At 42.6% G+C, this 26,388-nt stretch overlaps 3 protein-coding genes across 6 annotated transcripts in view; 2 read left to right on the plus strand and 1 right to left on the minus strand.

Annotated features, from left to right (window-relative positions):
* The window catches only part of LOC114651549 (tripartite motif-containing protein 16-like), a 451,159-nt gene that overhangs the window by 389,711 nt on the left and 35,060 nt on the right, over positions 1-26,388 (plus strand). The gene's annotated exons all lie outside the window — the stretch shown is intronic.
* Positions 1-26,388, plus strand: part of LOC114651545 (gastrula zinc finger protein XlCGF57.1-like) — a 458,276-nt gene that overhangs the window by 47,311 nt on the left and 384,577 nt on the right. The gene's annotated exons all lie outside the window — the stretch shown is intronic.
* The window catches only part of LOC114652442 (gastrula zinc finger protein XlCGF26.1-like), a 188,562-nt gene that overhangs the window by 7,137 nt on the left and 155,037 nt on the right, over positions 1-26,388 (minus strand). Inside the window, exons 1-2 of one of the 4 annotated variants that reach the window (XM_051927849.1) lie at positions 20,585-20,638; positions 1,722-2,266 (exon numbers count right to left, since the gene is read on the minus strand). The exons of the other annotated variants lie outside the window; for them this stretch is intronic. Of the exons in view, the coding sequence (XP_051783809.1) occupies positions 1,722-2,136 (415 nt within the window). The 5' untranslated portion in view covers positions 2,137-2,266; positions 20,585-20,638. Of the gene's footprint in view, positions 1-1,721; positions 2,267-20,584; positions 20,639-26,388 lie in introns of those variants that run through there. 4 annotated transcript variants of the gene reach the window in all.

Raw genomic sequence — 26,388 nt, forward strand, 5'->3', positions numbered from 1 at the left:
CTTTGTTATGGAATGTGAAGCTTATGCATGGCTAAAAAATATATTTATTATTTTAGAAAAAAAACACGGTATTATTATTGATATCAGCAGATCAATATCAGCTCTTAAGACCCCAATCAGAGCCTCCCTACCCAATCATGTGTCTGAATTTGGGTTTTCTCTTCTTATTTGTAATGTATGTGATGATATTTCCATTTACATTGAGAAACTAATCTGGCCTAAAAAATTAACATACCACCAATATCCACTTGTATTAGGGGGGCAACAGTGTTTAGCACAGCTGCTTTATTGTTCAGGTGTCCCAGGGTCAAATCCCACCCACAGTTGTTCTACATGTGGTCTTTGAATGGTCTTCCCATGTTTGCATGCATCTTCCTCCTGTTATTCTTCTCCTCATCCCCAGAAACATGCAGGTGAAGTCGAGTGGTGACTCCAAACTGACTTGACTGCAGGGATGGAAGGGCCCAAGATGGACAGGCACCTCATACAGGCATGGTGTCGGATACTGATGGGATTCACTGTGATCCCCCTCTCATGATCCTACGTTAAAATAACTGTATATGAGAATATTATGGTATGGTATACATATACAATCATGTTAAAAGTATACACTGAATGCGTTTAATTTTTTTAACATGTCAAGACTTGATCTTCATTTAAGCTGTATCTATAGGTGAAGAGGATATAATAAACACAAGCCCATATTTACATTATATAGTTAATTGTATATTTTAAAGAAATGAAGATGTAAATTTTCCAAGTGAAAAAAAGTAAGTCCACTCCTCAAAAGTAAATCACCATCTCAAAGACTCAGATCAGAATCAGGTGTACCAGTTCAGGTTCAAATGATTAGAACCTCATTAGACAGGGTCTTCTGTGAACCTGCCCTCTTATTTACGCTACTTCAGATACTTAGTTTGGCTTGTTCTTTATTGCTAAAGTGTTTGTAATCACCATGTCAAAGTTAAAAGTCCTCACAAAGAACTTCTGGAAGAAGATTAAAGATGCCTAGAAGTCTGCGAATGGATTAAAAAAGATCTCTAAACAACTGGAAATCAACGTTGCATCTGTCTTGAAGATCATCTCCAAGTGAAGATGTCACATCACTGCCAACTTGTCCAGGCCATGCTGCCCCAGCAAGTTCAGGCTGAGAGTAGAACACAAGATGCTGAAAGAAGACCCTGAGACCCCCTGAATGTCATCATGGCTCGTACAGGTAGCTCTTGTCACTGTTAACGTCAAAGTGCACGAGATTACCATTAGAAAGATGAGGCACATATTAGGTGTGCACTGGCTTGAGCAAATTCACTCTTATTTAGTGCACTGGGGTGAGGATTTGATTCGTACTTATTTATTTCTTTTTGTGGACATTTCTACCTTAACTGCCACACAATTTAAGAAATATACACATTGTTAACAAAATATGACTTTTGATATTCTCATTGAACATAATGCACTGTTGGCCTAACATACGTCAAAGCTTCATGAAATTCAAGTCATGTGCTCAACACTTTAGATTTTTCCGTATTCACCCAAGTTTTTCTAATTTATTATTTATCAGGTAACCAATTCTTTGTTATCATGCACCCGAGCAGGTGGTCTTCATCCAAGTTCAATTAACCATGTTTTCCACTCTCATTTCAATCTTCTAAAAACATCAAAGTAACCACATTAGAATTTATAAATGCTCTCTTTCTTTTATATTTAATCACATTACTCACTTATTCCAACACTCCCAGGTGACTCTTCTCCTTCTCTCCCATTTCCCTCGGTGATTTTCTCTCCAGACTCCGATAACTCTGATTTCAGCTCTACAGAATTCTCCTGCATAGCCAGTCGTCCCGTATTAGTGGACCAGGGCTGTAAACTGGATGGAGATTCTTCACAGGCATCTTGCTTGAAAATATCCTCAGTTTCATGCTTTTGAAGTTCAAGACCAACAGAGAAATCATTCAAATCCTCAGCTTTAATGGTGGCAGTCACCCCCTTGCACTCCTCCTCCTCTTTAAAAATTGAAATTCTTTCTTCGTGATCCTCCAGCTTCACACACACACCCTCTGGTGTGAGCCGCTCACAGTCCTCTTCTTTAATGTCCACTGTCCTTTCATTCACACCATCTTCTTTGGCAGAGGCCATACTCTGTGGGAAACTCTTCTCTCTCTTCAAGTGTCTGCCCTTCTCCTCTCAGATTCACTTCTCACATGGACAGCCCTGAGCTGGAGGCCATTAGACACCTCAGTGTATGGACAAGTGAAATGGAAAAGCCCTGTGAAAATAAAAACGGGAGAATTAACTTCATAATGTCAGTAAAAATAATGAGCACACTTCAGGGTCACAGTGCCCTCCATGAGGTTTGATTCAAAGACACATCTCTCTTGATTTCCTCCTCTGCTTCACAGTTTAAAATCACAAAACTAACAATTCAGATGGGATCAAAGTGCACTGCAGACCTTCATTAAAGGGGATTGGCATACATTTCAGTGCCACCATGTAGATATGACAACACTTTATCTACACAGCACCATCATGTTTGGACACAGCAATGGCAGGTCTATTAAAGCCATCATATTTAGGGCTTTGTTGGATATCCTCGCTGGACTTGAACTGCGCATTGAGAGCTTCATTCTGTTAAGTTGTTATATTCCATATCTTATATATGTGCTCCTATTTGTGGGATTACAGGACTTCATCTCGACTGGGAGTAGGACATTCAGGGTTTGAGGAGAGTGGGTTTGTAGGAGGTTACTCATGACGGGTGTGTTTTATGTGAGAGAAGAATAAAAAGTGTGTGGCTAACATCAAAGGTGTTGTGTTGTTATTTAAGTTTAACATTCGTAGTTGAGGATGGCTGATAATTATAGAATCCTGCCAGCTTTTGACAAGAGAAAGGCATACGAGAGCTGAAAAAAGAAAGATTTAATATGAACACGGGTTACTGAGCTTAGAAATAAAAAACACACACTTGGGGTTGTACTGTCACTTACAGGGACAGCATTGAGATGTCACTTTGAGCAGAAGACCTGAACAAAGATGAAGGTGTGACTATTCTGATAGAAAGGCTTGATGTTGTGTTTAAAGGAGATAAAGGATCGTATCTATGAGGATATTCAGATTTTACAGAATTAAAAGGGCGAGTGCAGTTTCTATGGTGGATTAGATCATCGATTTGGAGCAGAGATACTCCTGATGGGTAATTCAACGTCAAATCATCACACATTTGGACCTCATCATCACAGATTTTAGTCAAAGCAAGTTTTCTGCAGATGTTCATGACATTTTAAGCTATCTTAGTACAAAAATTGACCAATTTTAAAATATTTTTTTCTATATTCAATTTTTAATCTTATAATCACTCATAACATGGTTATTTTTCAGTTTGGGGATAGCATAGTATTTACACAAACCAGAGAGCTGGAAAAGAGATTGAAAACGATATGAGAACCATTTCTATTAAACTTATCTTTACAGAGATATAGCCAGTCAAAGTTATAATCCCCCTCCCATACCCCCCAGACTTTGTGATCTTAAATTGATCCAAGACACGTGCAATTTCAGTTCCATGGGTCACTCAGATGACCGAATCAGCAGGCCAAGTCTCGTTAAAAACTGTGACGATGAGGTCCGTAAATGTGATGATGTGACATGCAGTGACCTGCACGTGTAGATATAACATGGCTGTCCTGATGCTGTGATATGAACAAAAGGCAGCTGGCATTAAAAGCATGGATGGCACTTACTTTTGCTTCAATGGAATTAGCGCTAATAAGAATTTTTGGAGAAAGGCAAGTCTGGAAACAACACAACAGGTGGCCTTTGTAACGCAGCCAGAAGAAGTCGCCATTGCCAGGCAATAATCTGTTAGACAAATATGGTAGGAGATCACAATACATTATCATCAGAGCACTGAGCTAAAGACTGCACAAAAATAAATGAACAGGTGATAATAACAGAGGAGACTAGAAAATACAGAGGAGTGTGAAGAATGAAACATGACGTCATTTACAAAGGAATCAAACTCAGACACATTTAGTGTTTTGGTCGAATCTTCAGGATTAGCGGTAATTGATTCTACTGGCACACTCAAAGTCTATGGAGAGAAACGCTTAGACAACGACATTAGTCAGCCTCACCAGAATGAAGTCCAAAAGCTGAGGAACTCAAACATTTCAAGCCGCAGAGCTTTCATATTTGGAGGTGGCAAAGTTGTGAATTCCACCAAACAAGTGAAAATTCCTGTAAAGATTGGAGAGACGCGATGTGGCACTGAAAGAGAAGTGGTGCCAGCTGAAATGCCAATGTTGTTAAGTAAAACGTCCTTAAAAAGGGCAGGGACACTTTTAGATAATGAAAATGACAAAGCAGTGATGTTTAATCAGCCAGTGACTCTTGAATTAACCAGCTCTGCTCATTACTGTGTGAACATCTCAGATAAAGAAATAAAAACGATGAGCATTGTGAACGTGAGATTCTAAGAGTCTCAGAAAACAGGAGTACAGGAGAGAAGTAAAAGGCTTTGTTAAACCTTCACCTCCAATGTGGACCTGCTTCACTGGACCGATTACACAAACTGCTTCATTACACTGGAATCAAAGAGGCAGAGTGGGCTTCCTTACTTAAATAAATTGTTTAGAATTGTGAGACTCGCCTGAAATACGTCAAACCCAAACTCAGAGCAGCTGTTGGTTTGCCACTAGCCTATGAATACAATGAAACTGCGGCTATAGACTGACATGAACGTCAAACAGGAGTATGGGGTCTTCACATCATTGACACATTCACACGTTTCAGTGCAGGAAGTGTTGTAAAGACAAAGAGACCATCAGAAATTGTGACACAATTCATTCATTCGTTCTCAGATAAGAGTACATGGAGCTCCTCAGAAACTACTTAGTGATAATGGTGGGGAATCAGAGAGATGGCAGAGAATTTTAACATTGAAACAAAGACCACCGCTGCATACAGTCCCTGGGGTAATGGACTACCTGACAGACACAATCAGACACTCACAGAAATTATACAGAAAGAGATAAAGAATACTGGATGTGACTGGTTAGTGCCAGATTAGCGCCACTGGGCACTAATGGTAAAGAATACCATGCACAATATTTATGGGTACAGCTCATATCAGCAGGTGTTTGGCCGAAATCCAAATCTTCCTTGTGTTCTCGTGGACAGACCACCCGCCCTAGAAGGCACCACTAGGAGTGTGTCAGTGGAGCACATATTCCAGCACTGCACACTCCAAGAAGATCATTTACTGAAGCCGAGTGTTCAGACCAAATACGGAGAGCACTCCAGAGACAGGTGAATTCTGAAAATGCTTCACTTCACTGGTAGTAAAGGAGATCACGCTGAAGACAGCAGGAAAAGTTTCACAAGTGGATCCTACAGTTTTTTACTGGCTGGATGAAGATGGTACTGTGACTGGAATACTTGCATGCCATGTTGATGATTTTATATGGGCAGCTTCACATCTCAGTCATTCCATATCCAGCTTTCCAGGTTTGTCATGAAGGCCGTGATCACTTCGACTCTGTGTGACTGGAGTTTGTAAGTCTCAATGGAGCAATATGTACACAGCAAGAAATCTACACAGAGAATCTTCAAACCACTGACATAGAACCTTCTAGAGTCATAAAAAGAGATGATCCCCTCAGTGCACCTGAACTGGACAACTAAAGTCAAAAAGAGGGCCGACTCTCTGGGTGGCAGCCAAAGCAGACCTGATGTAACGTTTGATGTCTTCATTTCAGCATCCAGCACAAAACCTGCTAATGTGCAAACAATCCATGACGCCAACCAGGTCACCGCAAAATGAATTCTGGGAAAGTGGCCTTGAAGTTTCAACACCTAGGAAGAGAGGAGTCATTGACATTCATTGTTTTCTAAAGTGACGCCTCACTTGGGAATCTTCCTGATGGAGGCAGACGAGGAGGACACTTCATCATTTTGGCAGGGGTGGAAGGACGGTTCTCACCCCTTTCTTGGCAGTTGAAGAGAATCAAAAGAGCAGCACAGGACATGGAACTCTGGCAGACGAATCCCTGGCAATGTCTGATGTTATTGTTAGAGCAATCTTACTGTCTACACTTTATTCAGAGCTTACAGTTGGTGACTCAGGGGGAAAAAAAAATTCTCTTTTAGGTCACCGTGACACCCCGGGTCACACTGGGGACCCTGTTGTAAAATTCCCAACTTGGGGTTTCAGTAGATGCTACTCAGCAACCAGGAGATGGAGTAAGAGAGACTCAGATTGAAAAAGACTACTCAAAAACAGGATTCTGTACTATTCCAGCAGTGTCCAAACTATTTTACAAACCAATGTCTTGCAAAAAAATTTACAAAGTCCAATGCAAAGACACTTGCAAAAAGAAAAATGAGTGTGCAAGTGTTACTTATAATATTTACAGTGGTTCCCAAATCAAAAGTGAAGACCACCTCCTTCGTCCAGCTACAAAACGGATGATGAAGGACAGGCTGAAAAAAAGACAATTAAATAGTAAAAAAAGAATGGTACGTATCTCCACTACTCAGTTAAACAAATCAGTAGCACAGATCTACATTAAAGCTCAAAGACCTGGTCAAAAGACCACCTCTGGTGTTCGGACCCTGGTTTTATATCACGAGCCCTTTTGACCATCCAATCCGCCTTTGTGTTTCACACGGACTTCCAATAATCAGACACGACAGGACTGCACCATTTGTCAACAGCTGCTCAGGTGCAGTCCACCCTATTGAAATGTTCCTGCGCTCTCGCTCTCTCTCGCGCACACGTACCCATCTGTCTTGGTGACTTACGGGCTCCCCGTTCAGCCCCTATTAAGTGAGTTCTGTTCAACTTTCTCCATCTTTCAATTCTGAATTTCTTTTGCCGGCTTCTTTAAAACTCAGCTGTCTATCCTTCTGACCGGTTTCTCTGACTTTAAATATTGCACTTTTACCCTCTCTACTGTAGTGATAATGGGAGCGTGCCTCTGCACTCGTACGTCAGAAACTGTAAGTCCACCCGAAAACCGGCCTCAGACGCGTGCCTCGGTGTCGGTAAGTTTGAGCCCCATGACTTGCTCTCGGAGCACCTGTAGGCCTCCAGGCAGCCCTTCGAGCATCCTGGTGAACCAACCGCTGGTACACCATTGTGCTGATACCATCTTAATCTGTGAAGGGGGCTAAAACAGATAAATGAAAACTTTAACTCTTTAACATTTTTTTATACAAATGTCCATGACAAGCCAAGCGGCTGTCTCTATATTTGCATCATTTACAGCCAATGAATTTGGCTTATCACAGGCATCTGTGTTACAGACAGCTACTCTTTGGTAGAGAACAGAGAAAACACTCAGTGTAGAGTTTAATGGAATAAAAGGATTTACTGAGGATCACAAAGTCCAGTGTGGTGTGTGTGGTCACCTGAAGAGGAGCAGCTTGCTGAAAGGGGTCATCTCCGTTGGGACTTTTAAAAGCACTTGAAGGACTGTGACATATTCAGTGACAGTGGAGTTGGGGAGGGTAACTATGAGTTCAGCTGTGCATATACCTTGAAGTTAATATATGGTTTGTAGTTTACCTTTACAAAAAATGAAGAGATTGTTAAGTTTTATATCTTACACATGCACTCCTATCCAGGGTATTACGGTACTTCACCCCTAATGGATGCAAATTTTATTTAAGAGAAGTTGTGGGAAATCATAATATTGACTTTAATATATGGATTTTTCTTAAATATGAAGCTAAAAATTCAATATATTACCATGCCCTGTAAGTAAAAGATGCTCAAGATGAATGCCAACAACAAACTCTAGAGGTCCTCAACTCCTTTCCACTTAACACAAATGAATAAACGTCAAGTAGACGCAGTTAAACAAGGCGAGTTATCACCGTCATCACCAATAACAGGATTGTAGAAAGACAATCCTCCACCAATAAACATTCACTATGCACTCTGGCAACCACAGCTGCCAGTTTTTTACTATAATAATTTTTATTTATATTTTTATTTTTTATTGTGTACTCTCTTGTGATGCTCGAGACCAGAGAAGAGACAAAGTCCTACATATCAAAGTCTCATTTAAGCTTCAAGTCCTGACCTTGGTGCTTTAAATCAAGTCTCAAGTTATAAGGAATACATTCAAACCAAGCAGAGTTGAGTCGAGTCGAGAAGACGTGAATTTAAAAAAAAATAATTAATTAATTAAAAAAAGGTGTTTCCATAGTCAGCGCTATCTGTAATTAATCTAATTATGATATTGACTGGCGTATTTTCACATACATTAATATAAACCGAGAACAGACTTCATCCGAGAAAACAATTCTTAATAGGACGTAACGTCATTGGGGTGTAAAGAATTGGTTCACTTTAAAGTCCCTGCCATTTGGATTAACGCTTCTTCACATAACTGCTGTAGAAGAAGAATGTTCTCCTCAGCACCATGTATTTTGTGTGTTTAGTAAATTAGAATCTTTATAATAACTATTTTGTAACTTGCCAGTGAGAGACGCTTTGGCTTATGAACTAACAAAAATATGTTATTCCAGGGTTCAGGAAAAATAGTGTCCAGATGAATAAAATGTAAGCTGTTTCTTGTTTTTCCCTTTCTCAGAGTGAATGTTTCAGGGACAAGGTCACAAGGCTGCAGAAAGTACATGTGGTTTATGCAAAGGCGTCTCTCCTGTGCTTAGCTTCCAAAACACAGATAATGCTTAGCTCAACAGACATATTGTTTAACTTTACTGTTTTGATAAGGATGTTCTTTCTGTCTTATTAATCATGAGATGCTGAAGTATAAAAAAACCCCTCCTGGCTTTTGATCAGGGTTCAATTGAGCTTTGCGGCAATAAGATATACTCTTTTGAATCTCTACTTACTGCGACTCCGAATGAATAAATAAAGTGAATTGAGAAAATATTATCTGTCTGCTTTCCAGTGTGCCTTTTTCGTCCACAGTTTTTGGCGCCCAACGTGGGGCAGGAGACGGGCAGACGACTCCCTGGGCGGGTTCATCCAAGTGGACCGATTTCCGCGGATCGAGGACCAGCTCCGGTAAAAGTTAGGACTGGCCAACCTTGGGCGTTTTCCTGCGTGGGGAGTCGCTGACCTCCTCCTGACCGAAACGAAAAGCAACTGGATGGGATTTTTCCAGGCAGGCAGAAGGAGTCGCGGTGAGTAGATTCGGGGAATTCCCGTTGGTTTGACTGGTGTGCTGGAAGAAATAGAAGTATACGGGGAAAAGAAAAAAGAAAATAATAATAAAAGAGAATAAAAAATAAAAGCATGCTGAAAGAATAGAGAATCATACCGTATCAACCTAGAAGGGTTTTAGGGATTCATAGAGAGTGACGGCACAGTGTGAATGCTAGTAAGTCATCCCTTAAGAATTCGAGTAGAAAGGACCGAGTGGCACGTTCCTATATTAAGAGGAATAGGGGTGAAAGGGGCAGTTAGAGTACGTGTGAAATTTGGAAGAGGGGAGGTTGATTTCCACTTGTCGACTGGTTGATTCCGGGGACGACAAGTGGGACGAGAAATAATCGGGGATTGAGTTGCTCTCTGTTGAAGGCCTGCCGCTTACTATGGGAAATTGTAATGGCACGCCAGTCAAACAGGTCCCCCAGGGTCCTCAAAACCTAATGTTAGAAGGATTATTTTCAGAGAATCACCAGGCTCCTAGTACACCGTCGGGATTGAAAGGCGGGTCCCCTAAACAGTTAATAGAGAAGCAGACTGGGTTGGATTTTAAAAGGCATGTAAGAAGTGGAATAAGCAGAGGCGTAACAACCTGCTGGCTGCTGAAGTCAAAACACAAAAAAGACAAGGAAGAATTATTGCTAGCGTTGCAGAAAGTGAAGATAGAGACAGCGCCCAAGCCTGAAAGTAAAAGAAAGCAGACCGAAAAGAAAGACCCCCTATACCCCGTAATCTGTCCACCCCCTCCTTACCAAAACTCCCCCGCTTCCACCTCCTGCACCCTCTTCTCCAACAACACCCCTGTTAACAGATGAACCGTCTGGAGCAGGTTTTTACGATGAACAATATCATTATGACCCATCCTCACATATTGACCCTAAAGAAGATAATTCAGATCATTCACAAGGTGCTACTGGATTGTAATGGCAGAAATTAAAAGAGTCATCTGTCTCCCAGCGCACGAGCAGTCCGTGGACTGCAATTTGTGGAGCTGTTACAGCAGCTGGATAACATGTATAAAACAAATGCTGCAGAGTGGACACAGGTGCTCTGTCGACAGCTGAGCACCACATGGGCAACTGTAAATCACGGTGATCATAACGGTGTCCCTCGGTGTTGGAATGAAGGTCCTTCCTCGCCCAGTGAGAGCCTTTGAAAGGAGCCCTGGCAGAAAAATATAAAAAGGGCACAAACTGGTCACTAATTTCAGCCGGCTCACCGATTGCAAGATCTGATGGCTAATCACTCTGGGCTAGACAATACAAACGATAGAACTCATGCTGCAGTGCCTCCTTTCATCTCGAGACTGAGAAGTGACATTCAAAGCAAAGTCTGCACGTCCTGCAAAAGGCTGGAAGACCGCAACGTTCGAGGAAGACAAGCGTCATGCAGAGCATGCTGACAGACAGACTAAATTAAAAGAGTCAGACACACAGACCAAACTTTTGGCTGCACAAATAAATTATTATACTAGAAGAACTGACCTGGCTAGGGGGAGAGGATGTGGAAAATTCTTTGGAGGTCGAGGGCGAGGGCACGGAAGAGGACGCGGGTTCCATTTATCAAACCGTAATAATCCTTTTGCTCAGATGCCTAACCCTTCGGAGCAGACGCCAGCGTCATATGCCTGCCGCTGCTGCGGTGAACTTGGACATTTCAGACGCAACTGCCCACACAAGCGCCTCTGTCACCCCCTCTCCCTGAGCCTAATGACATTCCTTGGTCCTAAGAATTATCAGGGACCCCAGCCACTTTTTCCAGTTTCCTTTGCTTACTCGTCATGCTGAAACTGATCTTTTATTGACTTTAATGGCAAAGAAACTGCCTTTGAAATGGACACAGGAGCCACGCACTGAAGAAGACGGAGAGCCACATGACTGTCATGATGAAATAGCTAAAGTTGTAAAGCCTAGACCAGACCTACACGAAACACCGTTAGATATTGGAGAATTAATTTTTGTGGACGGATGTTCTTTGCGATTGGAAAATGGAACACCCTCGACCAGCTATGCAGTAGTGAAAGGTGGCCACCTGCTGGAAGCAAACCGAATTTCATCAAATTTAAGCGCGCAGGCAGCTGAATTGATAGCTATCACCCGAGCATGTCAGTTGTCCGAAGGGAAAATTATAACAATTTATACGGATTCCAGATATGCTTTTGGAGTCTGCCATGATCATGGAGCCTTATGGAAATTAAGAGGATTTAAGACCAGCGCTGGCAAACTGATCCAACATCAAAAACTGATTGAATCCCTCTTAGAAGCTATAACTAAACCATCAAAGTTAGCGATCGTTAAATGTCAAGCTCACATAGGAAAACAAGATCCTGTCAGCAAAGGAAACGAATTAGCTGATCACTTTGCTAAACAGGCTGCATATAATAACACACCAATTTCTTTATTCCAACAGAGAAATAACCAGGACCTTGATAATCAACTTGTTTCTTTACAGAGTGCAGCCACAGAGAGAGAAAAAAGAAAATGGTCCAAAGAAGGGTCCCTCTCTGATGGAGTCTGGACCCATAGGCAAACTAACAAACCTTTCCTCCCAAAGGCTTCTTTCCCAGGTATGGCAAAAATCGCTCATGGTCTAGACCATGCTGGAAGGGACGCCATGATTCAGGATGTTGAAAAACACTGGGAAGCTGCAGGCTTTTCTACATATGCAGAGCAGTTCTGCAGATGCTGTGCATTATGTCAAAAGTCTAATGTAGGAAAGGGCACCCAGGTAAGTCCCGCCGTTACACCTAATCCAATGGGTCCGTTTGAACACCTCCAAATGGATTTCATTGAACTAACTCCGTCTAAAGGTTACCGTTATTGTCTAATAATTGTTGATGTGTTCTCCCGATGGGTGGAAGCTTTTCCTTCTAAACACGCTGATGCTAAAACTGTAGCCTAAGCTTTAATCAAAGAAATTATTCCTAGGTGGGGCATACCACAGAAATTGCAAACTGATAATGGCACCCTCAAATCTAAATTAGCAAAAATCTGTGAGCAGACAAATTTATCCTGGCCAGACACTTTGCCTCTGGCCTTAATGAGATTGAGGGGTAGAACACACCGGCTATTAGGACTGTCGCCGTTTGAAATTCTGACCGGACGACAAATGTTAACCTGCATACTGTGGACAATGATCTTCTCTCTTGTCTTACAGGTCTCCGAGATACTCTGAAAGAAGTCCACGAGCAGGTTAACCAGGCCTGGAGGACTAATCTTCCATCTAAAGACACGCCGATTCCCTTAGGCACTTGGATCCTCGTCCATGACACTCGGAGGAAACATTGGCATCAGCCGAGGTGGAGAGGACCGTTCCAAGTTCTTCTATCCACACCACATGCAGTGAAAATGGAAGGATTGCCCGCCTGGATTCACGCCTCACATTGCAAGAGATAGCACCCTTGATTGCTGTGCTACTATGCTTTCTTTTCCCTTGTCTACTGCCCTGGTCACCTTGACTTTCCTGTTAGGAATCACCACATCAGTGCAGGTTGATTTCTGCTCTATTATCAACTGTGGGACTGGTCGACAAGCCCAGTGGACCTGGTCTGACAAATACGTGTGTATGACTGTTACGAAGTATTATTAGGGAAGTAACTGCGACAACTGGCAATGGGTTTTTGCTAACACTGGAACTGAGAACTGGGGTTCTCAACCTTTTGAGGCCCAAAAATACGGTTTGAAAAATCGATTTTCTATCATAAAAGGACATGCTTCTCATAAATGTGTTGACAACCATTGTAACCCCTTGATCATCATTTTGAAGAACTCTTTACATGACTCAGGAACCTATATATTAGGGGCATATGTATCTGGAACAGACCCTTTAGGGAGATTTCTAATTAAGATTGACAATCCTGTTACTAACACCTCATTCTCCTGCACACACACCTGTCTCCCCAACTTCTGGTTCAGACTTTTCTTCTGTTAAGATTATGAATATTTCCACCCTCTCATCCACTTTTTCAATTGAAACTGGCTATGGTGATCAGAACCGTTGGTTACAGTGGGTATTATATTCGACTAAGCAAGTAAATCAATCTGATTGCTATGCCTGTGCTACGGCCAGGCCACATTTGGCTACCATCCCTTTCCCTCTTTCTAATATTTACCCTGTTGGTCTTCCTTGTCTCCTTGCCCTTTTTACCTCTCCATCCACACTGAAAGACTCTAACTGCATTACACTTTCTCTCCTCTTCCCCGCCCCACTCCTCAAATGACTCCCCCGATGTTCCAGTCTCATGAAGGCAATTATACCTGCTTCTCTAGTAATTATAGTTCCCCCTTCCGAGGTACTGATGTTGGTCATATCCCTTCTTCCTTCTGTTCCCAGACTTTCCAGGTTAACTCCACCTCCTTTAATTCTACATTATCACTTTTCCTGTTGACACAGTCCACTCCGCGTGCTGATATTTGGTGGATGTGCAGTAGATTAAAATTACTTGATATTCTTCCCCCTGTTTGGACTGGCACATGCACATTAACCCAACTTGTTATGCCATTCCACCTCCTCCCTTTGAATTCTCCTCGCGTGTCGTCCAGCTCTGGCCGACGTCGTCGACCCCGCTCTACTGACCCCTCCACATTCTCTCTTCACGGCCCTGGCGTTTACTTTGATTCCATTGGTGTCCCTTGTGGAGTCCCTGATAAATTTCAAGCGTGAGATCAAGTTGCTGCCGGATTTGAGTCTATTTTCCCCCAAGTTACAATAAATAAAAATGTAGATTGGATTAATTACTTATATTACAACCAACAGCGTTTCCTGAATTTTACTAAAGAGGCTGTTGAAGGGATACATGAACAGCTTGATAGAACATCCCTTATGACTTGGCAAAATCGATTAGCATTAGATATGCTCCTTGCTGAAAAGGGGGGTGTATGTGCTCTGTTTGGTGATGTGTGCTGCACTTGCATCCCTAATAATACGGCTGCCGATGGATCAATCACCGTGCTTTGCCAGGTTTAACTGCCCTTTCAAATAAATTAGCTACCACTTCTGGCATTTCTAGCCCCTGGGGCTGATGGCTCAGGTCAGTTTTTATTTCACTGGCCGTTGCTTTTATCATTCTGTTACTTGTGGCCTGCTGTATAGTCCCCCCTAATTAGATATATTGTGTCCCAGTATTTCACTGCCTCCGTGGCCAAGGCTTATATGTTACACGAAGAATGCATGCTTCCCATTTCTTCCTCCTTTCCTTCCACTCCTTCCCCTTCTCCTACTCTCTCCCTTGTTACTCCTATGTCACCCATATTTTTGTTGGTTCAAAAAGGGGGGAATGTAGAAGAAGAATGTTCTCCTCAGCACCATGTATTTTGTGTGTTTAGTAAATTAGAATCTTTATAATAACTATTTTGTAACTTGCCAGTGAGAGACGCTTTGGCTTATGAACTAACAAAAATATGTTATTCCAGGGTTCAGGAGAAATAGTGTCCAGATGAATAAAATGTAAGCTGTTTCTTGTTTTTCCCTTTCTCAGAGTGAATGTTTCAGGGACAAGGTCACAAGGCTGCAGAACTGTACGTGTAGTTTATGCAAAGGTGTCTCTCCTGTGCTTAGCTTCCAAAACACAGATAATGCTTAGCTCAACAGACATATTGTTTAACTTTACTGTTTTGATAAGGATGTTCTTTCTGTCTTATTAATCATGAGATGCTGAAGTATAAAAAACCCCTCCTGGCTTTTGATCAGGGTTCAATTGAGCTTTGCGGCAATAAGTTATACTCTTTTGAATCTCTACTTACTGCGACTCCGAATGAATAAATAAAGTGAATTGAGAAAATATTATCTGTCTGCTTTCCAGTGTGCCTTTTTCGTCCACACTGCATTGCTTCTCAAACACGCTTTACTTAAAGAAAATAAATTTCAAAAGACTCTTCTACTTCAAAGTCATGTGGCTACGTAATTTACTCTCATTTTAAAATAACTTCTTCACATAATTTTCATATTTTAAACTAACAAAATATTTTCCCAATCGCTCCTAATTTCCAAAGCCCTGCACTCGCAGTAAATGCCATCTGTCGGTTTGCCCCCTTATTGTGAACACTGTGGCCCATTCTCAGCACCCCATGACTGACCCCCTGCTCACCACTTTAAACAATGAGGACAGACAGTTGAGCTCCAGCCCATAATAGTCAAGTCGCGGCTCTGCTGAGCTCTGCAGCTTTCACATTTTGTATTTTGATGGCTTCATGTGGTCAGACACAAACAGCCCGATTGGCTCGAGTCCTGTTCTTCATTTAACACGGCCATCTCTAGTAAGCTAAAGTATTAAAGTGTACAGAAATACTGAGAGTAGTTGGAAAGGATAAAAGACATTAAATAAAACAATACCGTTACAAATATCACAAAACTGTACCCATAATGCCATGCCAGCTGTAGATTTTACTGTATCCCTCCACCAGCACTAGCTTGTGTAATGTTTGTATTTTTTATCTCAAATTAAACAAATCAAAGTCTCCCTGTTACAGTGAAACCGCACGAGCATCTTTCCTGATAAGAAAATAACAAAAATGAAATCATTTAAATTATTTCTAACTAGTCATTTAGCCCATTACAATAACAGGCGCTAGAACAGTAGTGCATAAACATTAGTAGGAACAGTCTATATTAAATGGCATGAGACCTTGACCTCATTCTGTTTGTTGGTCGTATTTTTCTTTCTTTCAGCCTTTCTTTTGTTGATGTTTACTTGCTGAGCTGACCGTTCTTCGTGAGCTGCCGTCGTGTATTGTGTGTCTTTAATTTTCTGTGACAGTAATACTGTCTTGTACGTCCGCTGGCTTGTACGTCCGTAATATACCTTTAATTTTCTCTGGCGGTAATACAGGCGTGCGCGTCGGTAATATGCCTTTAATCTCCTCTGACAGTAATACTGGCTTGTATGTGGCTGTAATATGCGTCACTGTATTGTGTACCTTTAATTTCCTCTCGCAGTAATACTGGTTTGTATTTCCATAAAACACCTCTAACTTTCTCTGACAGTAATATTGCGCATTGCACCGTGCCCTGCGCATGCGCACTTCACCAGAAGACACACACACACGGACACCTGGACGCACACAGGGATTTTATTAAAGAGGATAGGCCTCAGTATGAGATAAACTGGTGGAAATTAAACCTGAATGCTCCATGTAAAATTACATTGTTCAACGCCACTTTAATAAAGTTTACCGACTTCAGAGGAAAGAGGAAAAAACGCAAAGAACACACAGAACTCAAGAAAAATCAGAAATGAATGATGGGGCAGTGCGGGAGCGAGCGGCTGGACAAGCGCGTGCCCGACGGACGGCACAGTTCGGCGCATGCGCGAAATCAAAAGGGGAAAAAGTACACGAGCGCGAAGAGAGCAGAAGCAATCCTGACTAGTGATGGTCAGAGTGAAGCCTCACGAACCACAGAAACATTTAAATCCTTTGTGTCAGAAATCGTATCGAAACTTCAAAGCATTAGACACTCAGCTCTCTAGTGACACCTCCTGGCCATTTTCATTAACGTTACACACACTCACGATCCACTTCAATGACGTCTGGTTGCTTTTACTTTTTCGCTGCTAAAGACTGACAACAAAGAGAAGGGTTCGTCAGCGGCTTCCAGTGTCTGATGTCTATACATACATACATATATATATATATATAGAACTAACGCCAACAGGCAGAATATATTATACGATAGCAAGAGTTAAACAAAATAAGACACCTCTCTCTTGGAGCCCCGGCTCTTTCAATGAATATTCACTGTTGCACTGTATCATTATAATCGCTCTTGTTACTGTTATTAACCCTCATCTTTTCTTGAGGTCACATTTAACAGCCCGACGTCTGGGGTTTCACAACCCTAATGTTGTTTTTAAAAATAAAAAAAAAATTTAAACGAGCCTTGTTATTTATCCTTAAATGTTTTCTTTCTTCTGACATAATTAAAACAGGGTAGATGGAAAATAAAGGTTTAATCCCTTGTGGCAGGTGGCCAGGGACCTTGCCCCACCGGGACACCTGAATCAGGGAAGGACCGGGAAGGGGGCAGTATCTTCTCTGGATGCAAGAGGGCAGCCCCCCTGAATTGCATCAAGGGCCACAGATACGGATCTTGGAAGCACAACCCCGTGGGGGTCCGAGGCCCAACCAAGGGGCTGCCTGGATGGTTCCTGAGCCCTGGAGGGCAGCACTTCCGCCGCTCCAGGAACTGCATATGCCCGGAGTGCTTCCAGGTGCATTGGCAACACTTCCGCCACACCAAGACCATCATCAAGCACCTGGAGCACATCCGGGGCATTTTAAAAGGGGCCACCTCACTCCCTTCGAGGAGCCGGAGTCGGGTGGAGGAAGACAGAGCTTGTGAGTCATGAGTGCGTGGAACCAATTGTATATAGTGTGTAATAAAGCCGTGTGTTTCTGAACTTTGGTGTCGTGTCTGTCTGTGGCTGGGCTATCTGTTATACCCTGTACTTTGCCATGATATAGGTAAGCACAATTGAGAAAGAAAAGTTGAGATCCTTAAATCACAGACTCTATTATTCGTTCAAGTATTGAGATATTTCATTAATTAATACTTTATAATATTTTGTGGCGCACAAAAGTAGCAGGTTCGCTACGAAGTAAAGACGCCGTCTCAGTTGTTTGTGGCTCAACTGACTAAGGTGGTTGCTTTTCAAATTCTGCGTGTAGTGCAAACTCGAGTTCGATCGAATTAAATACTTATTAAAATTATTAATTAAAAAAAAACAAATAGGAGTGAAATCTTTATAACCAATTTGAACTAAATAGTTTTGAGAGATAGTGTGGAAGGATCACATAAGAGATCTGTTCGGGAATCATCTCCACTCAGAATCGCCATCACAATGCGATGACTAATTGTGTAAGGCACCTCACATATTTACATTAATTCATCTTCTATTCATCGCCATTTGACGTCCATGAACCCCTCCATTGACTAAGGTGATCACAAACCCACTGTGGTAGATCAGGTTGAATTCGCTCTGCTGCACCAAACATTCAAAGGTGTCAATCCGGAGCTCATCAGAGAGGCTGAGAGACACGGCGCAGATCAGTCACCGGCACACCGACACACAGACACACACGGGACACTCCGAGGTGAGCAGTTCATGATCAAGTGGTCCACGGGCTGCACAACGAATTACAATTGTCATTCAAACAGAAACAGCAGTCACTGTAGACGACTTTATGGTGAAAAGAGAATCCGGCGAATTTAACGGAGGTCGGCATTAAAGATCAGCAAACAGCAGCGAGATAAACACATCTGGACCTGCTGTGGAAAAAAGCCTCGGACTGTACGAGCAACATCCCTCCTCGTGAACACATCTTCAAGGTCCAGAGAGGCGATCAGTAACAAGTCGTCTTAGTCACAGCAGAGTACAATAATACAAAATGTCCTTAAATAAAAATGACAGTTCTCCTGTCTGTATCATTCCTAACCAATCATCCAGTTATGAGGCGCAATCCCAGTCACTGACACATTTATCGTGTAGCCCCCCAACACTCAAAGTAAGAACACATTCCACCTGATTAATTTAATATTTAAAAATGTAAACCGCTAAACCCTCAATCAACAACCACAATAACAGCTGAAATCGTCAATCAAATGACTTTTTTTGTTATAAACATGAAACAAGATGTCCATTCACGTTTGATATCTTGACTAGTGGTGTGTGCCCCTTGGCCGCTTATGGCGATCAGACCCCACTTTGTAGCTCGTCTTGCTCGCTGTCGGTCCACGGAGGAATTTACTGTTATGTCTGAAATGTTCTCCTTTGTATTTTTTTACGTTTGACAATGGAGTTCTTCAGTGTACAGTCGATTTATTGCACTTCTGAAGGTGTACATTGTCGGTATTCTCCATTGCATTCCCCCCCCCCCCCCCCCAGTGTAACGCGTGTCAATGTAAGTGAGGGGCGGCAGACGAGCTGACGTAACGGGAGACAAGGCACCTCCTCACCCTGATGCCATGAGGGCTCTTCTCATAAATATTACCATCTTGAGCTTTTCTCATTATTATTATTATTATTGAACACATATGTAGAGGACATGTGTCTCTTATTTTATGTGTGTGACAGGACGGACGGTAAAGCCTTGAATGAAACTCCGTGTTGATGCTTTGGGTGACACGACAGGTGAGGAGCAGAGAACGTTAAACGTGTCAGTGACTGCGGGGGATTGTGGGACTGAAGATGGTTTAAGGAAACAGAAACAACAACAGCTTAGTCTGTCAAGAATTCTATTTACATCAATGATTTACTTTGTTGTGCTGCACTTCAGAAGACTACTTATTTACCCCCCCCCCCCCCCCCCCCTTTGATAAGATGAATTCACAACGAAAGGATGTTGCTGATAAAGTCAGATGTTTTTTAGAAAGTTTGGCTCCAGATGTGCTTATCCAGCTGCTCCTTCTTGTCAGTACTTGAGTGATCTTTAAGTCCACCTCTGGATGAATTCGCAAAGTTTCTTTACAACATTTTTGTCTCATTAACGCAGAAATCCCGAGGCTTTCCCTAAATTGCAGAAGGCGTTGATTCTGTTTTAAAGACAGTTGTGATTAGTTATGCAGCACACGCTTTTACTCACATTGCTTTTTAGAAATCAATAATACAAATCAGCTACAGATCTGGGAATCACTGAATAGTAAAACGTTTAATGAGGAGTGTTGTGCGCTTATACAAGTCGGCTTTAGTGAAGCGTTTCTTAGCCTCTCTGATATGATCGACATGGGGTGACGCTGGATTGTTATAATACGTGCTGCCTTACGTAAAACATGTTTATTAATGTGTTACAGATTCTGGGGGAACAAGACTACACAACAAGGAACAAAGTACCCCTTGTGAATCATTCACAATGTCTGCTAAGCGTATTTCTAAACGTACAGACACGTACTACATAACTCTTTTTAAAAAGTCATTTTTTAACTTTGGGCAGGGACCATACGCGAGCCCAAACTAGGATTTAAACTCGCGTCAGCTCACTTTACAGATACAGCAGCGACAACTGCTAGACTGTGCGGATATCAATGACGTCATGACGCTAGCGCGTCTCAAAATCACGTGATGGGCGCATTTGAAACAAGCCCCTAAGAGGGTCTTCGAAAGCTCGACACGGTGTTGACAAGTCAGTATCGAACAGCCCGTCACTAATCCCGACTTCCGAACCGGCCGGAAAATAAAATTAACGTAGCAGCAGCTAAAAGTGCGCGACCCCCGTCATCCACAATAACCTCGTGAAGGTGCGATTTGCTGTGCCGCCTCCACCGCCGCGTAGCGTTCAATCCCCAAAATTTAAAAACGAACCACGCGGCCTCAGATACCTCCTCAAATTTAAAGCCGCTCAGCATGTCGCAATCTTCCTCACTGCTGGCATTCCCACCAGTACGCGACCCCCACGTTTGATTTTCTCTCACCTTCCGCAGCTTTGCTTGGTCTTCTGGCCGTGAAAAAGTCTGAGCACGAGGGTCTCATAACAGCAAACAGACAGTAACTGCAGCACGCGGTAGATACAATAGCTACTACGTCATGGACGGAATTCCCTCAACACCACGCCCACGGTGTCTTTCACGACACGCCCACTGTCAGGATGAACTGCCCTCTTATTGTAAAGCTGCAACGATGAAGCGACGGCCGCTGTTAGCAGAAATGTCTTTTAGTCTCAGACTTATGCTATCTAAGCATTTTAAATAAAATAAAACTAATTTCTAAACACCTTGCCAAAAAAACATTACTGTTTCAAAAGGCTGTTTAATTTTAAAGGCTGTTAAGTTTTTTTTTTCCCTCAAGTGTCACATTATAATGAAGGTAAAAAAGCATATTAGCATCGCCCTGTTTCAGACATGCATACCTTATGAGAACAGTAATGTTAACAGACACCGTTACCTTCTTACTATACACTCAAATACGTGGACGGTATAGCTAGAAATTTCCATTTAGCAAACTAATCGTGTGGCATATCATCAATTCAGAATTAACAGGCATCATGGTAGAGCACAGTCCTGGCAAGAGTCAGGGGCAACGCAGGAACAATCACTGGACAGGACGCCAGCCCATCGCAGGGTGAGCCCACTTACAACAGCCAATGGAGTGTGGCAGGAAGACGGAGCACCGGGAGGAAACCCAAATGGACATGGAGGGAACTTGCAGGCTCTATCTATCTATCTATCTATCTATCTATCTATCTATCTATCTATCTATCTAAGTAGTATTCTGTTTCCATTTCCGGTGTCCTGTTGGTGGTGGCGTGCGCCACCACCATCTACCCAAAGCACCATGATGTTCCAACAATGATGGATGGATTAAAAGCCAGAAGTCTGTATGACCATCAGCATCAAGTGACTCCGTGAAAAGCCCGAACTACAAAGAGGACTATTTCATTTATGTTAGGTAGAATGCCCAAAGGGGACTGGGCGGTCTCGTGGCCTGGAACCCCTGCTGATTTTTTTGTTTTTTCTGTCCACCCTGGCCATCGGACCTTACTCCTTTCTATGTTAATTAATGTTGTCTTATTTTAATTTCTTATTTTGTCTTTTATTTTTCTTCTCTTCATTGTGTAAAGCACTTTGAGCTACTTTTTGTATGAAAATGTGCTATATAAATAAATGTTGTTGTTGTTGTTGTATTAAACAGCTTCAGTAATGATCAGTAATTTGACCGGTGTAAGTCCCGCTCCACCGTACATTTCCTGTAACCCCTCATGATGTCGCCTATTTAGCTGAAGTCCAACCCTCTCGTCTGTACCTGCTGTGTGTGGTTTGATAAGCAGCGGGCACTTTAGCTGTCGTCTGAATGGAAGTGGGCAGCCATCTTAGCTGTAGTCAGAGAGGAGCGGCCATCTTAGTCGTAGTCTCAAAAGGGTTGGCCAGCCTTGGAAGCCGAGGACAACTTTGAGCCTGTGAGGATGCAAGGTAAGTCATCTATGGGGCAGAGCAGGCATCCTAGTCCTAGGTGACCACAGTGTGGAGGTTGTGGAGAAAATGTCAAGTGAAAAGATGTGTTGGAATGGATGAGTGGACGACATACCTACAGTGGGCACAAACCAGCAGGGCCGAGGTTCAGGAGAAACAGAACAATTGTCTCAATGGTTGATGACCAGTGTCCAGCAGATTTGGTAGAGATGTCTTATTACACAAAATTCAATGATGGATATCAATTTATCCTCACGTGTATCGATGTGCTCTCAAAATATGCTTGGGTTGTGCCATTAAAGGCCAAGACAGGAACAGAAGGTTCTTGGGGTAGTAGTTTGATTTTTAGACAGAGTGGAGTTCCTAAGAAACTACAGACAGACCAAGGCAGAGAAGTTCATAACACACTGGTGTGAAAACTACTAAAACACAACAATATTTAACTTTTTGCCCGAACGGTGATGTAAGAGTATGTATAGTAGAATGATTCAATAGGACCTTAAAGTCCAAAATGTGGAAATATTTTACATATGCAAATCCTTTTAGGTATATAGACGTCCTGCCAGAAGAGTTGCAAAAAATAAACTCTGAAGCTAACAAAGTGTAGCGCAGTAAGTATAAGTGTACTCTATCACAAATCTGTCTTATAAATCGGCTTCTATCTGTTCACATGCACAGCTGACACAGAGCCACATTAAGCACAGGGGTTCAGCACATAGAACTGCTAGACAAGCCGAGTGACATAAGACAGACTGGCACAACTGGACAGCGTGCAGATGCTGTGTACTATTTCTATCTGTGTACGCCAGCATGGAACTGTATCCTTGTGTGAGCTCCATTGACGTGTTTAGAAGTGCATGTTCACCTAAGGGAGGCCCTGCATTTGAAGGAAGAGTATAAAGCCTTCGAACATTGCCCGGCACACCTGTGAAGCCAATGGACTAATAGGAGATACCGTCATCCGATCCTGAAAATGCTTCAACTGCACCGACGATGTTGACGGACTCTACACCTCGGACCCCAACTCCTGGACTGGGCTCTGTCATTGCCTCCCTCGTCTGTTATGCAGCGTAAGCCGACATTAAACAAAGCTAAGTTATTTCTCCTATGTGATTTCTTACCGCCGTATCACTAAGGGAGGGGTATCATCGTTTTGTATTATATCTATTGTGATGGATGGCCGGGATGCCCCTGGAATAAATGGATGGGGGACAAAAAATGAAAGGAACACTTTGAAAACACATCAGATCTCAATGGGAAAAAAATCCTGCTGGCTACCTGTACTGCTATGGAGTGACGTGGTGATAACAACAACAACAACAACAACAACATTTATTTATATAGCACATTTTCATACAAAAAGTAGCTCAAAGTGCTTTACATAATGGAGAGAAGAAAAATAAAAGACAAAATAAGAAATTAAAATAAGACAATATTAATTAACATAGAAAGGAGTAAGGTCCGATGGCCAGGGTGGACAGAAAAAACAAAAAAAAACTCCAGAAGGCTGGAGAAAAAAATAAAATCTGTAGGGGTTCCAGGCCACGAGACCACCCAGTCCCCTTTGGGCATTCTACCTAACATAAATGAAATAGTCCTCTTTGTAGTTCGGGTTTTTCACGGAGTCACTTGATGCTGATGGTCATACAGATTTCTGGCTTTTAATCCATCCATCATTGTTGGAACATCATGGTGCTTTGGGTAGATGGTGGTGGCACACGCCACCACCAACAGGACACCGGAAAAGGAAACAGAAGAGAGAGTAGGGGTTAGTACAGATTTTGAATGAATAGTTATTATAATGAATTAGATATACAGAGTATCAGGATTAAATTACAGTGAAGTTATGAGAAGGCCATGTTAAAATAATGTGTTTTCAGTAGTTTTTTAAAGTGCTCCACTGTATTAGCCTGGCGAATTCCTACTGGCAGGCTATTCCAGATTTTAGGTGCATAACAGCAGAAGGCCGCCTCACCACTTCTTTTAAGTTTTGCTCTTGGAATTCTAAGGAGACACTCAGTTGAGTATCTGAGGGTACGATTTGGAATATAAGGTGTCAGACATTCCGATATATAAGCCGGGGCGAGATTATTTAAAGCTTTATAAACCATAAGCAGAATTTTAAAGTCAATTCTGAATGACACAGGTAACCAGTGTAGTGACATCAAAACTGGAGAAATGTGTTCGGATTTTCTTTTCCTGGTAAGGATTCTAGCAGCTGCATTCTGCACTAGTTGCAAACGATTGATGTCTTTTTTGGGTAGTCCTGAGAGGAGTGCGTTACAGTAATCTAGCCGACTGAAAACAAACGCATGAACTAATTTCTCTGCATCTTTCGATGATATAAGAGGTCTAACTTTTGCTATGAAGTGTGATGTGTGAGGAACGAAAGGAAATAATGATACGATGGCAGGCAGGCGAGTCCATTTGGCCAAACTTTCATTGCAGTAACTCCAAATCATACTCAGTAGTTTGTATGACCCCCATGTGCTTATATGCATGCCTGACAATGTCGGGGGGGTGGGGGGGGCATGCTCCTAATGAGACGACAGATGGTGTCCTGGGGGATCTCCTCCCAGATCTGGACCAGGGCATCAATGAGCTCCTGGACAGGGTGAGGCGTCGAATGGACTGAAACATGTCGCTCCACCCAGAGATGTTGTATTGGATTGAGGTCAGGCAAGTGAACAAGGGGGGGGGGTCACTCAATGGGATCAAGTCCTTCATCATCTCGCCACATAAGGCCGGGTATTGTCGTGCACCAGAAGAAACCAGCATAGGGTCTGACATTGAGTCCAAGGATTTCATCCCGATACCTAATGGCTGTCAAGTTGTTGTTGTCTAGCCTGTAGAGGTCTGTGCGTCCCTCCATGGACATGCCTCCCCAGACCATCACTGACACCCCACCAAATCGGTCATGATGAATGATGTCACAGGCAGCATAACGTTCTCCTCGCCTTCTCTAGACCCTTTCATGTGTGTCACATGTGCTCAGGGTTTTCCTGCTCTCATCTGTGAAAAGCACAGGGTGCCAGCGGTGGACCTGCCAATTCTGTTATTCTATGGCAAATGCCAATCGAGCTCCATGGTGCCCACTAGAGAACATTGGGCCCTCAGGCCACCCTCATGAACTCTGTTTTTGATTGTTTGGTCAGAGACATTCACACCAGTGGCCTGCCTGCTGGAAGTCATTTTGTAGGCTCTGCCAGTGCTTATCCTGTTCCTCTTTGCCCAAAGGAGCAGATACCAGTGGGTCCTGCTAATGGGTTAAGGACCTTCTGCAAGGAGCCTTGTCCAGCTCTCCTAAAGGAACTGCCTGTCTGTCTCCTGGAATCTCCTCCATGCCCTTCAGACTGTGCTGGGAGACACAGCAAACCTTCTGGCAATGCCACGTATTGATGGAGAAGTTGGACTACCTGTGCCATCTCTGTAGGGTCCAGGCATGACCTCATGCTACCAGTAGTGACACTGACCATAGCCAAATGTAAAACGAGTGACAAAACAGATGAGGAGGGACAAATGTCAGTGGCCTCCCTCCACCTGTTAAACCATTCATTCCTGTTTTGGTGGTCGTCTCTCTTATAGTTGCCCCTCTAGTGCACCAATGCAGCTGAAACTGGTGAACAAGCCCCTCTGCTACTTCACTGAGCAGGTCAACAGCCCAGATGTTTCATTGACTTGATGCGATATTCGGATTATAAAGTATAACTTTCATTTTTTTGAGCAGTATAGTTTCAGTTTAAGTAACATTACTAAAGAACTCATTCCCAGGGTGTTAGCGCCCAATGCTAGACACAACTGGCATAATCGGCAGGATTGGGGCTAAATTACTAACATACTAACCACATAATATTTATAATGTATCACATATTTAAAAAATACACTTCTGATAGTGTCAGCACAGAGAGTCTCGGTCAGGTACTGAGGATACCATGATGGTCACGTGCACAGTCATGGACTCCTGTGGCTGAGTTATTTAATACATATACTGCTTCAATAGCCTGGCCTGAACTGGAAGGGGACATTAATCTTGTGAAAGTGCAAGAGGCGGTCTTGGAATTTAGGTTAGAGCACCGAGACAAGAAGAAACAGATAGCTGCCTGTGAATTGGGGGGCTTCTGTTAACTGCATTACGAGAGACGGACTTAAAAATCCAAAGTATGGTTACAGAATGTGGGGAACTTAAACAAGAAATAGAAAACTTACAAGAGAAACAAATTACAGCTCAAGAGTAGATGGAAAATGTCACGTCCTGTGCGGACGAGTGGGAGAATAAATGCATTGCTTTAGCAGTACGCTTAGTGCAGGCT

Source organism: Erpetoichthys calabaricus, chromosome 5 (genome assembly GCF_900747795.2).
Source record: "Erpetoichthys calabaricus chromosome 5, fErpCal1.3, whole genome shotgun sequence".
NCBI lineage: Eukaryota > Metazoa > Chordata > Cladistia > Polypteriformes > Polypteridae > Erpetoichthys > Erpetoichthys calabaricus.